We start from the raw sequence: 13,047 nt of genomic DNA on the forward strand, positions 1-13,047 counted from the left end.
ATTGGGGAGGGTTTGGCCGGCTGGGATTTCCTTGTCTCATCGTGCTCTAGCGACTACTTGTGGCAGGCCAGCCGCCTGCAAGCGGACGCGGTCGTCAGTCGGTGTTTCCTCCGACACATTGGTGCGGCTGGCTTCCTGGTTAAGCGAGCAGAGTCAAGAAGCAGTGTGGCTTGGCAGGGTCATGTTTCATTTAAGGCATCCCACATCCTTTCCCTGCCTGGGTGGAATTCAGGTTAACCAGTCTATGCTGTCTAAGAAACACCTTGGCAGCGATACAGCTTTAAGTAGTCTTCGGTGCCTGGATCAGCTTTGCATCTCTGGATTTGAGGATTTTCTCCCATTCTTCCTTGAATATTTTCTAAAGCTCTTAAATTAGATGGGGAGTGAACAGCAATCTTCAAGTCTTTCCACAGATTAAGTACTTTGACATTCTTGTTCTGAAGCCATTTCAGCGTTGCTTTGGCTGTATGCTTGGGGTCATTCTGCTGCTGGAATGTAAATCTTCACCCTCAGTCTAAGGTCCTTTGCGCTATCAAGCAAGAAATTGGCTGCATGTCTCTATTCATTGGTCCCTCCATCCTTACCAGTCTCCCAGTCCCTGCTGCTGAAAAGCATTCCCATAGCATGCTGCTGCCACCACGCTTCACGGTAGGGATGGTGTTATACGGGTGATGAGCTGTGCCTGGTTCTCTCCAGACATAGCCCTTAGTATTCAGGCCAAAGACTTACATTTTTGTCAGACTACAATCTATTGCCTTATGCTTTGAAGTTTTTCACATGCCTTTTTGTAAACTCCGGGCATGCTGTCATATGCTTTTTTTTCTCAGGAGTGGCCTCAGGGCTCTTCTGGGCTTTGTGGGAGAGTGGCCAGACTATTGTCCTTCTGGCAGGCTCTCCCATCTCAGCCAAGGAACTACGTAGTTCGGTCAGTTGGCTTCTTGGTCACCTCCCTGACCTAGGTCCTTCTTGCCCTGTTGCTCAGTTTGTTCGGCTGGCCAGCTCTAGGAAGAGTTCCATATTAATGGAGACCACTGTGCGCTTGGAAACTTTCAAAACTCTAGAAATTGTTTTAAACCCTACCGAAAGTTCCTTGTACTTCATGGTATAGTTTCTGCTCTGACAGTTATTTGACTTAACTGACTTGCCTAGTTATAGAAAGGTTATGAGAACACATTCTAATTTACAATGACAGCCCACATGCACTGTGGGACCTTATATAGACAAGTGTTTTCTAAAAATGTCCAAACAATTGAATTTGCCATAGGTGGACTCCAATCAAGCTGTAGTGACATCAAGGATGATCAAAGGAAATTACATGCAACTGAGCACTATTTGTAGTGTCATAGCAAAGGGGTGTGAATACTTATACACACGAGAGAACAGAACAGAAAATATAAAAAAGGAACATGTCAAGTGTTGGTCCCATGTTTCATGAGTGGAAATAAAAGATCCCAGAAATGTCCACACCCACAAAAAGCTTATTTCTCTAAAATGTTGGTGCATAGATTTGTTACAATCCCTGTTAGTGAGCATTCCTTCGCAAGATAATCCATCTACCTGACAGGTGTGTCAAGAAGCCGATTAAACAGCATGAACATTACAGGTGCACCTTGGGCCGGGGACAATACAAATACTAAATTGTGTTGTCACACAACACCACAGATTTCTAAAGTTGATGGAGCTTGCAATTGGCATGCTGACTGCAGGAATAACCACCAGAGCAGTTGTCAGAGAAATACATTTTATTTCTCTACAATAAGCCAGACCAGCCTCCCAGATAGCTGATTAAACTGAGGAGTATTTCTATCTATAATAAAACCCTCCCGGGCCTACCTATGCCCTCCCGGGCCTATGCCCTTTATTTCAATTGACTGATTTCCTTATATGAACTGTAACTCAGTAAAATCATTGTAATTGTTACATGTTGTGTTCATATCTTTGTTCAGTATAAATTAGATCTCTATTTCATCTTTAATAAATTGCAAAAATCTCTGTAACATGTTTTCACTGTAATTATGGGATATTGTGTGTAGATGGGTGAGAAATCCATTTAATCCATTTTGAATTGAGGCTGTAACAACAACATGTAGAATAAAGTCAAGAATTAATACTTTCTGAAGGAACTGTATATCTAATTATGTTACATACTCCAGCCATACCTCAATATTGGAATATATTCTACAGTAGAACTCAAGCTTCTTTTTTTCAACAGATAGGCCTGCTGTTGAAAGCAGGAGTATCTCAGTATAATATTTGTGTGTGCATGTGCATCTACTCAGTCACAATCAATGCAATGCTGACAGTATCCAGAAAGCTTACAGTTTGTTATGAGAGTACATAGATTTATCATACTGATACACCGAATGGCAGCAACATATGAGGTTTAATTACAATCCATAGCATTTAGAGATCTGCACCAGTAGCTCTTCTCTAATGGCTGACCTTTCTCAGTGTCCCTGGAGGAGCGGCTGTAGGAAGAGGTGATGCCCATCAGGCTGTTGGGCCTGTTGAGGGAGCTGGAGGAGGAAGTGATGCTGCTCAGGCTGTTGGGCCTGTTGAGGGAGCTGGAGGTGGTGGAGGACGGTGTGGAGGCCGTGCTCAGGGTGGAGGTGGTCGAGGTGGTGGAGGGACGGTAGCGCTGGTAAGTCTGGAGAGAGGATTAAGAACAGGAAGTCCAGAATGGTTACAGTCTTCTGATCAAACAACCAGGGCTTGAGGAAAACTGCCAAAAAAAATGTACCAAATTTATTTAGAAACCTCAAGTGATTGTCAGTTTACACATCAACAGTAAACTCATATGTTGCATTTCCAGATGGATAATAGAACCTCGTAAATAACTCGTGGGGAAGCCATGACATACCTCTTCGAAGCTGCGGTACCTCGACCGGTAGTCGTCCTCCTTGGTCTCACCAGTCTCCTTCTCCTCTTGCTTCTCCTTGTCTTGTTTCTCCTTCTCTTCCTTCTCCTCCTCCCGGGTCCGTGTGGGGCGGCTCCTGCCGATGGTCTTCTCTGCCTCTTGGAGGTCAGTCAGAGTCACACCCTGAGAGGAAACGGAGAGAATTTAGTGAATCTCTGCCGAAAGGGGTTACAGGCGCAAATGTTTGTTATTTAGCCATTTTGAAAACTACAAAATGTCAGTAATCTGCATTTTGGAAGATGAAACTGTACAACTAATTTCAGGCATTCTCTTACTGCACTGTGCACATTGTGGTTATGGAAAGTAGACAATTTACTTGGGCATTTTAAGCTGAACCATATTTAGTATTTGTGACAGCGTGGAAAAGGACCAGCCCAGTTTCCTACAGCTTGTAAACAATCTCATTAAAACTCGCCACGCTTAGGAATGTGTGCCACTGTACACAATGTTTATGTTTCGGCAATAAAAACAAACTGGCAATAACTTCTTTAAAAACAACAATCAGTTCAGCTATATTAGCCCAAGCCACATGTACATTACTTTTTCTTATTACAAAAGTCCAATAAGAAGTGACTCAGTTGACACCACATTTATCGACAAGTATTTGGTTGGCCATTTAGGGCCAGTTCAGAAGCAGAGTTCGGACAGACGTCTTCACTAACCTGGGTAGACCGTCTGGACTGTCTAGCCTGTCTGGAGCGGGCTTTCCTCTGGGACTCCGACTCTTCATCCCTAACAGGCGTGAGGTACGATCTGCAACAAACAAGGACAGGCGTGAGGTACAATCTTGAACAAAAACAAGCTAAAGCCACACGTAAGGATGAGGATGGACGTGGTAGTTATGAGATTGACAAGTGTTCAGGTAAATAGCCTAATCTAAAATGGCAAATCTAACAGTGTTTCTCTGCTCACTTCCATATTTGTATTGTACTATCAGCTGTGGAGATATTTATTCTTCGTTCACCTTTAATTTAGCGTCAGTCTCAAAATACTGCAAATACTGAGGGAACAACAAGACAGGTAATTGTAATGCTTTCTTTGAAAAGGGAATATGTTCCTTCACGGCATTCAAAAATATGAACACAATCACTCGTGAGCCTCGTCTAGGCCTTGAGAAACCCCATATTCCTTATAAGGAGAACTTTCTGAAGCAGTCAGGGTTCTAGTACCCTCCCAGAACAGGTGGCTTCTTTCAGCAGCAGTGACTTCACAGGAAGACGTGCTCTTATCCCCATTCATTTTAACAGACTCTCACTCCTCCCCCAGTGTGTAGGAGATCACACACAATTCTCAAGTAGAGGCAATGCAATCTCAAGCAGCACAGGATCCTGCAAGCTTCAAGATATTCCGCTTTCTGAGACGGCAGTTATTAGATTGTTTTCTAGTTGCATAAACAAGTGAAGAAACATGAGCTGTGTGTTAAATAGACACGGTGTGTATCAGTGACATCCTTGTTTTTCCCCCATGGGTGCACGTGTGGGCTTCCATTTCAGTGTGTGTGTGTGTGTGTGTGTGTGTGTGTGTGTGTGTGTGTGTGTGTGTGTGTGTGTGTGTGTGTGTGCAGGGGGTGCGCGTACGTGCGCGTGTCGGACCTGCGTCTCTCCCTGCCATCAGAGCCAATGATCGTGCCAGTAGTGGACGTGGTGGTGGTAGAACCAGTGTTAATCGTAGGGATGACTGCAGCAGACTCCTTCTCCCGCTCCTTTTCCCTCTCCGCACTCTCCTCTGCCCAGTACCTGATCCACACAATTGTACACAGTACTTCAAAAGAGGACTAACATTTTTTACATTCATGTGTGTAGGGTCCTCCCAGGATTTTAACACCTGTAACTGCCATTCCCAGCAATCTAGATAAAAATGGCCTTCTATGATAAAATAGAAAGTACTTATTTACATAGTGGTGCAGTGCTCCTCTTACATTATTTGGGGGAGATCTCTGTGTGTCACATGCATGTTTTACGTGTGTGCGTACCTGCTGGTGAGGCTGGAGGATCCGGTGCGGGTGGAGGAGCCCAGGCTGGAGAGCAGGCTGCGGTCACGGTGGCCGGTGGGAGAGGTAACAAACGAGGTGGTGGTGGTGCTAGTGGAGGAAGAGGTGGTCGAACCCAGGTCCTCGTGCCTCCTGCCAAAGGAACCACTGTGGATATCAGTGGAACAACAGTCAGAGAAGGAACGAGAGAACAGGAAAGAGGGAAGGAGCGTGAAAGAGGCTGGAGAGGACCCATTACCCATGCCAGGAATGACACGTTACAATCCAATACAGTTAACACTGTGGCCTTTGAAGATGAATTCCTGTCCCATTAGCCGTTACACAATATTCCAAAATGGGGTTGATTCTCTTTAGTTAATGGGAGGGTCAAGAGAACACGAGTCACAAACACACATGGAACTACACAACATTTATGCAGTCGAGACCAACAGACAGGTGACAGACAGACAGTGGAGGTGGATAGAGGTTCTTGTTCAGTGGGGGCTGGTGGTATACCTGCGGTAAATGCTGTAAGACTGGTAGTGGGAGGTGGGCGACTGCCAGGGTTTAGTGTTACAGGTGATAGGGTCCAAGCTGGAGGCAGATGAGGACTTGGCTGGCACGTCCCGCGTGCTGCCGCTCCGCCCTAGCGTTAGCGTGTGGGACGTGCTGGCAGTGTGTGGGGGTGGGGGGAGCGAAGATAGGCATGTTAGCAAGGGGGCACACCACACACATTTATATAACAGACAGACACATAACATATAAAAACTAAGCTCTGATACACTTGGTCCATGTCTTAGTTTCTTGAGCCATAGTGATGGATTCTGGATTATGTTGTTTTGGAACCTTGCAGGCTGTAAGAGTGTGACAATGGCAGATGGTAATGTAGAACCTAGTGTGTAGTATAGAGAAACTAAAGGCACAGAAACTTGACAGGACTAGTACAGTCATGCAGGAGACTGTGGCGTTTGTGACAGAGGCGTTGGACTGACTTGCACAGCTTTTCTCAGTAGAGGTTTGCATGTACATGCACTGCTTTCAAATGAGACATTAGCATTGAGCAAAACTACTAAGAGTGAACTAAAAGGTGTAACTGGATATGTCCACAACGTTATTAGTAAGTCCAGAACTGGTACTGAATGAATGGATGCGCTGATCTGGTGTAGTGAGTCAGTCACGTTGAGGACCATGAGGGGTAGCATATAGTGAAGCATGGCAAACCTGCGCTGATAGCTGGGTGTTGTTCGATTGGTGGAAGCGCTTCCTTCACTGTTCTTCAGCTCATCGTCCCAGCGTCTCCTGGTGTAGGAGCCGCTACGTACCAGACTAGCAGCAGAGTCCCTGGGATTGGAACCACACACACACTACAATAGCACCCAGGGATCCACAATATACAGGCAAGGACCAGCAGCCATGTGCTACAACAAGTCAACACTGGATCAATCCTAAAATGTAAAATCAGTAATGACTAACAAAGTATCAATGACCGATATATGTAACATATTTGAGATATTGTCAATCTAATTGATGCTGGTCAAATGTGAACCGTGAGAATATTATTTTCCAGTAACTAATTCCTCCACGTCATAGAAATATGTTTGAGGCCTCTTTTTAAATCTGTAGATTTTTCATTGTAAACTTAAGTACTCAGAGGCAGCAGAGCAGCTACATAAAGACAACATGCACTGCTGCTTTGGGCCTGTAACACACAGCAGTGAACAGCAGGTGGTGCTCCTGTCTATGCACTTTTCCCTTCGGAGGGACCACGCTGGCACTTCACCTGTTCTCCTTCTCGTCAATGTCTGATGTACTGGCCAGTCTCCTGGGGATGGTGGGGGCAACGTAGGCAAGTCTGGTTCCTTTGTCTTTTTCCTGCACATGAAACATTAGGAGCTCAAGCAAATGACTCAACACACAAACTACATCTACTAACATTCTTCACACATTGTCCCCTGGCCAACAAACCAGTCTCTGTCGACAGTGGATTTCAACTTCATGCAAATTTAAGACAGTCTGGAACGGTGATACGGTTATATGTCCATCAACTTCATCTTAATATACACTTCAATGTGTTCAAAGCTGCTGGACATATAACATGATTTGAAACAGATGTCATCAAATATCAGCACTATTGACTAGGCTAGACGGGGACACATTGTTATAGTAGGGGCATTGAGTGGGTCCTATAGGGTCATACATTAAGTATATGATATCGGGTCAGCACCAATGACAAGCTCAGATAGGGACACATTATGACGGCACTGATGCCTGGGTGAGACAGCGTGGTGTTAAGTTAGCTACTGACCTTCTCTTTGTCCTTGTTGTCCAGGGAGGAGGAGAGGCGGGGGCTGGAGGCTGAGCGCATCACCCCGGCCGTGTCCTTCTCCTTCTGGGCCTCCTTGGTGGCCGTGATCTCCGCCAGCGCCCCGTAGCTGCCCGTCTTCCTCAGACCCAGGCGCCACGACGCCGGGGACTCGTCCGATTTCTTCGTCTTGTCATCCTCCTGTTTATCTTTAGGGGAGACCTCTTTAGGAGAGACCTTACCGGCAGGGGACACCTGCTGGGCCACCTGGGGGAGAGAGAGAGGAGAGGGGTTAGTGGTTAGCCGTTAGCAAAGACACATTAGTAAGGGGGGTTTATACAGAGAGCAGACGAAGGCAGCAGTCCGGGGTTTAGTTTTCTAGGGTGAAGAACACAGCAGTCCACAGAGGTTAATCAAGAGGTCAAAAAGCAAAGGAATTTGTGTGGAATGAATCTGCAGAGGCTACAGTCTGATCTATGGCAGAACTTGATAACGTGTCATGGATTGACAAAATGTTTTAAGGGGGATGTTTGAGTAGGTGCGCATGGGGGGGCGGAGGCCTGGAGACATGCTCGAGACAACAAGTGACTTGCACCCCTAGAAATAATATAACCACATCTAGGTCGACTGCACCCTTGAAAAAGAGACCTTGTTCTCAATGGGACTCCCTGCTAAAATAAATAAACGCTGGTACTAGACTTTTGACTGAGGGACAGAGTACGGACTCCTTAATCTTAGCAGCAGTGGCAGGCCTAGAATCAGACACTAAAGAGACTAAACACTGTTCACTGAAACTCCAGTTAGTGATTAAGTCCTCACACAAGCCTTGGGAACATGGTTACACTGCACACATAATGGCTACAGAAACATCAAATAGACCACACCAGTTGGAGCACATGAGCCACAGACACACAGAGAAAGCATTATAGGACAGTGTGTTTGAAGACCCATGCAGAAATTAAATGTTTTGGCGGGGGGGGGGGGGGGCTGTCACTATGTTAGCAAGAGTGTTGATGATTAGGTGATTAGGCAAGTTTGTCATTTGGTGCGGCGGTAACAAGGGCAGGGTAACTAACAACTCTGGAACACACCAATGCCTCACCATGGGTTTTTTTGGGCACAAGAGAAATGCCAGTTTTGCGCAAGCCTTGACGCCACAATGCAGGACAGCTTGGCTCCGCCACAGGCATGAGGGCAGTAATATAATCAGACTAAAGCCAATCAAGACAAGAGCCATGATGAGAGAGGGGCGGACAGAGAGAAAGAGACAAATGGAGTGGGAGAGAAACAGAGTAGAGAGAGAGAAGCAGCAAAGACAGACAGTTCCTAGCACAGAGACAGATATATTTTAAGGCCTGACCACACCAAACAATGTCTGACAAGGGGGTCAATCGTTTCTATTGGTTGAGTGAGTGACAGCTCTCGCAGGACACGAGGCTTTTTGAAAAGAAGACAATGCTCGCCTCAAAACGGACATTGTTAATTGTTTTGATCACTCTCGTTAGACAGAAGACACTGTTGTGTGTGTGTGCTAGGCATTAAAGCAGGAGGGGAATAAGAGCATTTCTACAACAGAGATAGCAGGAAATATGGATAACTGGGATAGTGATGGGTATATTTCATAGTCTGGACTTCAGCTTGAATGCAGAGTCCTCCACAAAGAAAATGCAATCAGATGGGAGGATATATCCAACGGGAGAAATTTCCTTTGGCACATAACATCAACTTGAAGGGAAACGTGACCGTTTCAAAAAATATTGGACTTCAACTAAACTTAAAAACTTAAGTAGTATAGAACAGGTAGTTTGTAGCAGGTATTTTTCTAGTTTAATGATACTGTGCCAGTGGTGTTGACATTTAAAGTAAGAGTAGTTTGTAGTATCATTAGGATAATGTTGCGCAAGTCCATTGCCTCAGTTCTTATGAGGGAATAAAGCAGAAGTGCCCTCTAAAGAGTAACAGGCCTGCACAGAGACAGTATATAGACGGAGGTCACTGAGTACATTGTCAGCTCCAACGCCACATCTGCACTGCAGAGGGCAGCAGACAAAGGGAAACTGGGGGTCATTTTTGAAATAAATTCCCATCCTCATAGTGTCTTGTAATAATCAACACTGCTAAAATATTTGACTGATGACCTTACCTGTGTCCTTCCAGTGGTCAACAGTGTGCCATTAACAATGTTGAGCAAAGCTACCCACCCCCATGTACAACCATTGCTATGCCCTCAGACAACCCATCAAACAAGCGAAGCGTTAATACAGGATTCAGATAGAATCGTACTACACCGGCTCTGACACTCGGATGTGGCAGGTCTTAAACTATTACAGACTATAAAGGGAAACCCAGATGCGAGGTGTCCAGTGACGTGAGCCTACCAGACGACCTAAATGCTTTTTCTGCTCGCGTTGAGGCAAGCAACACTGAAGCATGCCCGAGAGCACCAGCTGTTCTGGATGACTGTGTGATAACGCTCTCGGTTGTCGATGAACAAAAACAGGTTAACATTCACAAAGCCGCTGGGCCAGACGGATTACCCGGACGTGTACTCAAAGCATGCACGGACCAACTGTCAAGTGTCTTCACTGACATTTTCAACCTCTCCCTGACCAAGTCTGTAATACCTACATGTTTCAAGCAGACCACCAAAGGCCCTGTGACCAAGGAAGCGAAGTCAACCTGCCTAAATGATTACCACCCCGTGGCACTCATGTTGGTAGCCATGAAGTGCTTTAAAAGGTTGGTCATGGCTCACATCAACAGCATCCTCCCAGACACCCTAGACCCACTCCAATTTGAATACCGCCCCAACAGATGACGCAATTTCAATCACACTCCACACCACCCTTCCTCACCTGGACAAAAGGAACACCTATGTGAGAATGCTATTCATCGACTTACAGCTCAGCATTCAACACCATAGTGCCCACAAAGCTCATCACTAATATAAGGACCCTGGGACTAAACACCTCCATCTGCAACTGGATCCTGGACTTCCTGACGGGCCACCCCCAAGTGATAGGAGTAGGCAACACGTCTGCTACACTGATCCTTAACAATGGGGCCCCTCAGGAGTACTTAGTACCCTCCTGTATTCCCTGTTCACCCACGACTCCATGGCAAAACAACTCCAACACTTTCATTAAGTTTCCTGACGACACAAGTGGTAGGCCTGATCACCAACAACGATGAGACAGCCTATAGGGAGGTCAGAGAACTGACAGTGTGGTGCCAGAACAACAACCTCTCCGTCAATGTGTGCAAGACAAAGCAGCAGATCGTGGACCACAGGAAAATAAGGACCAAACAGGCCCCCATTAACATCGCCGGGGCTGTAGTGGAGCGGGTCGAGAGTTTCAAGTTACTTGGTGTCCACATCACCAACAAACTATCTTGGTCCAAACATACCAAGACAGTCATAAAGAGGGCATGACAAAACATTTTCCCCTCAGGAGACTGAAAAGATTTGGCATGGGTCCTCAGATCCTCAAAAAGTTCAAAAGTTCAGCTGCACCATGGAGAGCATCCTGCCTGGTATGGAAACTGCTCAGCATCTGACCATAAGGCGTAACAGAGGGTCGTGAAAAGAGCCCTGTACATCACTGGGGCCAAGCTTCCTGCCATCCAGGACCTATATAATAAGCGGTGCCAGAGACTCCAGTCACCCAAGTTATAAACTGTTCTCTGCTACCGCACGGCAAGCAGTACCGGAAGGCAAAGTCTAGGACCAAAAGGCTCCTCAACAGCTTCTACCCCCAAGCCATTAGAGTGCTGAACAATTCATAAAAGTCTGCACGCGTCACGGTAAAGTCTGCACGCGTCACGGTAAAGTCTGCACGCGTCACGGTAAAGTCTGCACGCGTCACGGTAAAGTCTGCACGCGTCACGGTAAAGTCTGCACGCGTCACGGTAAAGTCTGCACGCGCGTCACGGTCTGCACGGTAAAGTCTGCACGCGTCACGGTAAAGTCTGCACGTCGCGTCACGGTAAAGTCTGCACGCGTCTGCACGGTAAAGTCTGCACGCGTCACGGTAAAGTCTGCACGCGTCTGCACGCGTCACGGTAAAGTCTGCACGCGTCACGGTAAAGTCTGCACGCGTCACGGTAAAGTCTGCACGCGTAAAGTCTGCACGGTAAAGTCTGCACGCGTCACGGTAAAGTCTGCACGCGTCTGCACGGGTAAAGTCTGCACGCGTCTGCACGGGTAAAGTCTGCACGCGTCACGGTAAAGTCTGCACGCGTCACGGTAAAGTCTGCACGCGTCACGGTAAAGTCTGCACGCGTCACGGTAAAGTCTGCACGCGTCACGGTAAAGTCTGCACGCGTCACGGTAAAGTCTGCACGCGTCACGGTAAAGTCTGCACGCGTCACGGTAAAGTCTGCACGCGTCACGGTAAAGTCTGCACGGTAAAGTCTGCACGCGTCACGGTAAAGTCTGCACGCGTACGGTAAAGTCTGCACGCGTCACGGTAAAGTCTGCACGGTAAAGTCTGCAAGGTAAAGTCTGCACGCGTCACGGTAAAGTCTGCACGCGTCACGGTAAAGTCTGCACGCGTCACGGTAAAGTCTGCACGCGTCTGCACGTCAAAAAGTCTGCACGCGTCACGGTAAAGTCTGCACGCGTCACGGTAAAGTCTGCACGCGTCACGGTAAAGTCTGCACGCGTCACGGTAAAGTCTGCACGCGTCACGGTAAAGTCTGCACGGTAAAGTCGTCACGGTAAAAAGTCTGCACGCGTCACGGTAAAGTCTGCACGCGTCACGGTAAAGTCTGCACGCGTCACGGTAAAGTCTGCACGCGTCACGGTAAAGTCTGCACGCGTCACGGTAAAGTCTGCACGCGTCACGGTAAAGTCTGCACGCGTCACGGTAAAGTCTGCACGCGTCACGGTAAAGTCTGCACGCGTCACGGTAAAGTCTGCACGCGTCACGGTAAAGTCTGCACGCGTCACGGTAAAGTCTGCACGCGTCTGCACGCGTCACGGTAAAGTCTGCACGCGTCACGGTAAAGTCTGCACGCGTCACGGTAAAGTCTGCACGCGTCACGGTAAAGTCTGCACGCGTCACGGTAAAGTCTGCACGCGTCGTATTCGGCGCATATGGCAAATATTGTTTGATTTGAAGACCAGAGCTCCTGTTATACAAACTAATCGGAACTCCCTCGCCCCCTGGGCCTCTGACATTTGTTTCGGTTCAGTGTACCGCAGGAGGCGACAACACCTACCCAAGTGTTGTACTCTTCATGTGACCGGCAACAAATCCCAGGTAACCCCCTTTATGTGAAATCTTTAACTAAACAGTGTGTTAAAGCTTTAACTGAACAGACATTGAATTATATTGATCTGTATACCGGGGAGGCGTTGCGCTGGCTCATTTCAGGGCCTCGCGTAAACTGAGCTCAGGCGTAGCTATGTAACCTGTAAACCGGGATACATCTTAACGCATCAGTGGTTAAACCTTCCTTTTAGGTTCTATTATTAACACATTTCTAGGACACGGAACCACTTGGTCAGTCATGTGACTCCAGAAAGAGTTCTTCAGTAGAGGGAGCTGTAAAGGTGTGATAAACTCTCTGCAGAAGAGGCTGACGATGACTAGTGGAGGACTTCAGTGGACCTATCCACCAGGCCGTACCTTCTTGACAGGCGAGGTGAGAGTCACCTGGTTAGTGGGGCTGGTTGGGGAGGTGGACACCGTAACGCTGGTCGGCGTTGGCACCACAGCAGTGCCGTTACTGTTGCTCACAGGGACAGGCGTCTTGCTCTTGTCTGGAGGGGAGGAAGAGAGGGGCTAGTATGAGTTACTGATGCATAAAAACTGGTTTATACTTCATCTAACCACATGCCTGTAGACCATTAAA

At 47.2% G+C, this 13,047-nt stretch overlaps 1 protein-coding gene across 12 annotated transcripts in view; it reads right to left on the minus strand.

Annotated features, from left to right (window-relative positions):
* LOC124014555 (protein phosphatase 1 regulatory subunit 12A-like) overlaps nt 1-13,047 on the minus strand; it is a 62,968-nt gene that overhangs the window by 15,587 nt on the left and 34,334 nt on the right. For 6 of the 12 annotated variants that reach the window (XM_046329695.1, XM_046329691.1, XM_046329696.1 and 3 more), the window contains exons 9-18: nt 12,822-12,955; nt 7,192-7,455; nt 6,667-6,758; nt 6,108-6,227; nt 5,403-5,555; nt 4,890-5,054; nt 4,495-4,653; nt 3,580-3,670; nt 2,861-3,040; nt 2,443-2,647 (exon numbers count right to left, since the gene is read on the minus strand). In XM_046329695.1, coding sequence (XP_046185651.1) covers nt 2,443-2,647; nt 2,861-3,040; nt 3,580-3,670; nt 4,495-4,653; nt 4,890-5,054; nt 5,403-5,555; nt 6,108-6,227; nt 6,667-6,758; nt 7,192-7,455; nt 12,822-12,955 — 1,563 coding nt within the window. The remainder of the gene's footprint in view (nt 1-2,442; nt 2,648-2,860; nt 3,041-3,579; nt 3,671-4,494; nt 4,654-4,889; nt 5,055-5,402; nt 5,556-6,107; nt 6,228-6,666; nt 6,759-7,191; nt 7,456-12,821; nt 12,956-13,047) is intronic. The other 6 variants (XM_046329694.1, XM_046329693.1, XM_046329692.1 and 3 more) reach the window with 6 other exon arrangements.

The sequence above is a fragment of the Oncorhynchus gorbuscha genome, linkage group LG25, assembly GCF_021184085.1.
Source record: "Oncorhynchus gorbuscha isolate QuinsamMale2020 ecotype Even-year linkage group LG25, OgorEven_v1.0, whole genome shotgun sequence".
NCBI classification, from domain to species: domain Eukaryota; kingdom Metazoa; phylum Chordata; class Actinopteri; order Salmoniformes; family Salmonidae; genus Oncorhynchus; species Oncorhynchus gorbuscha.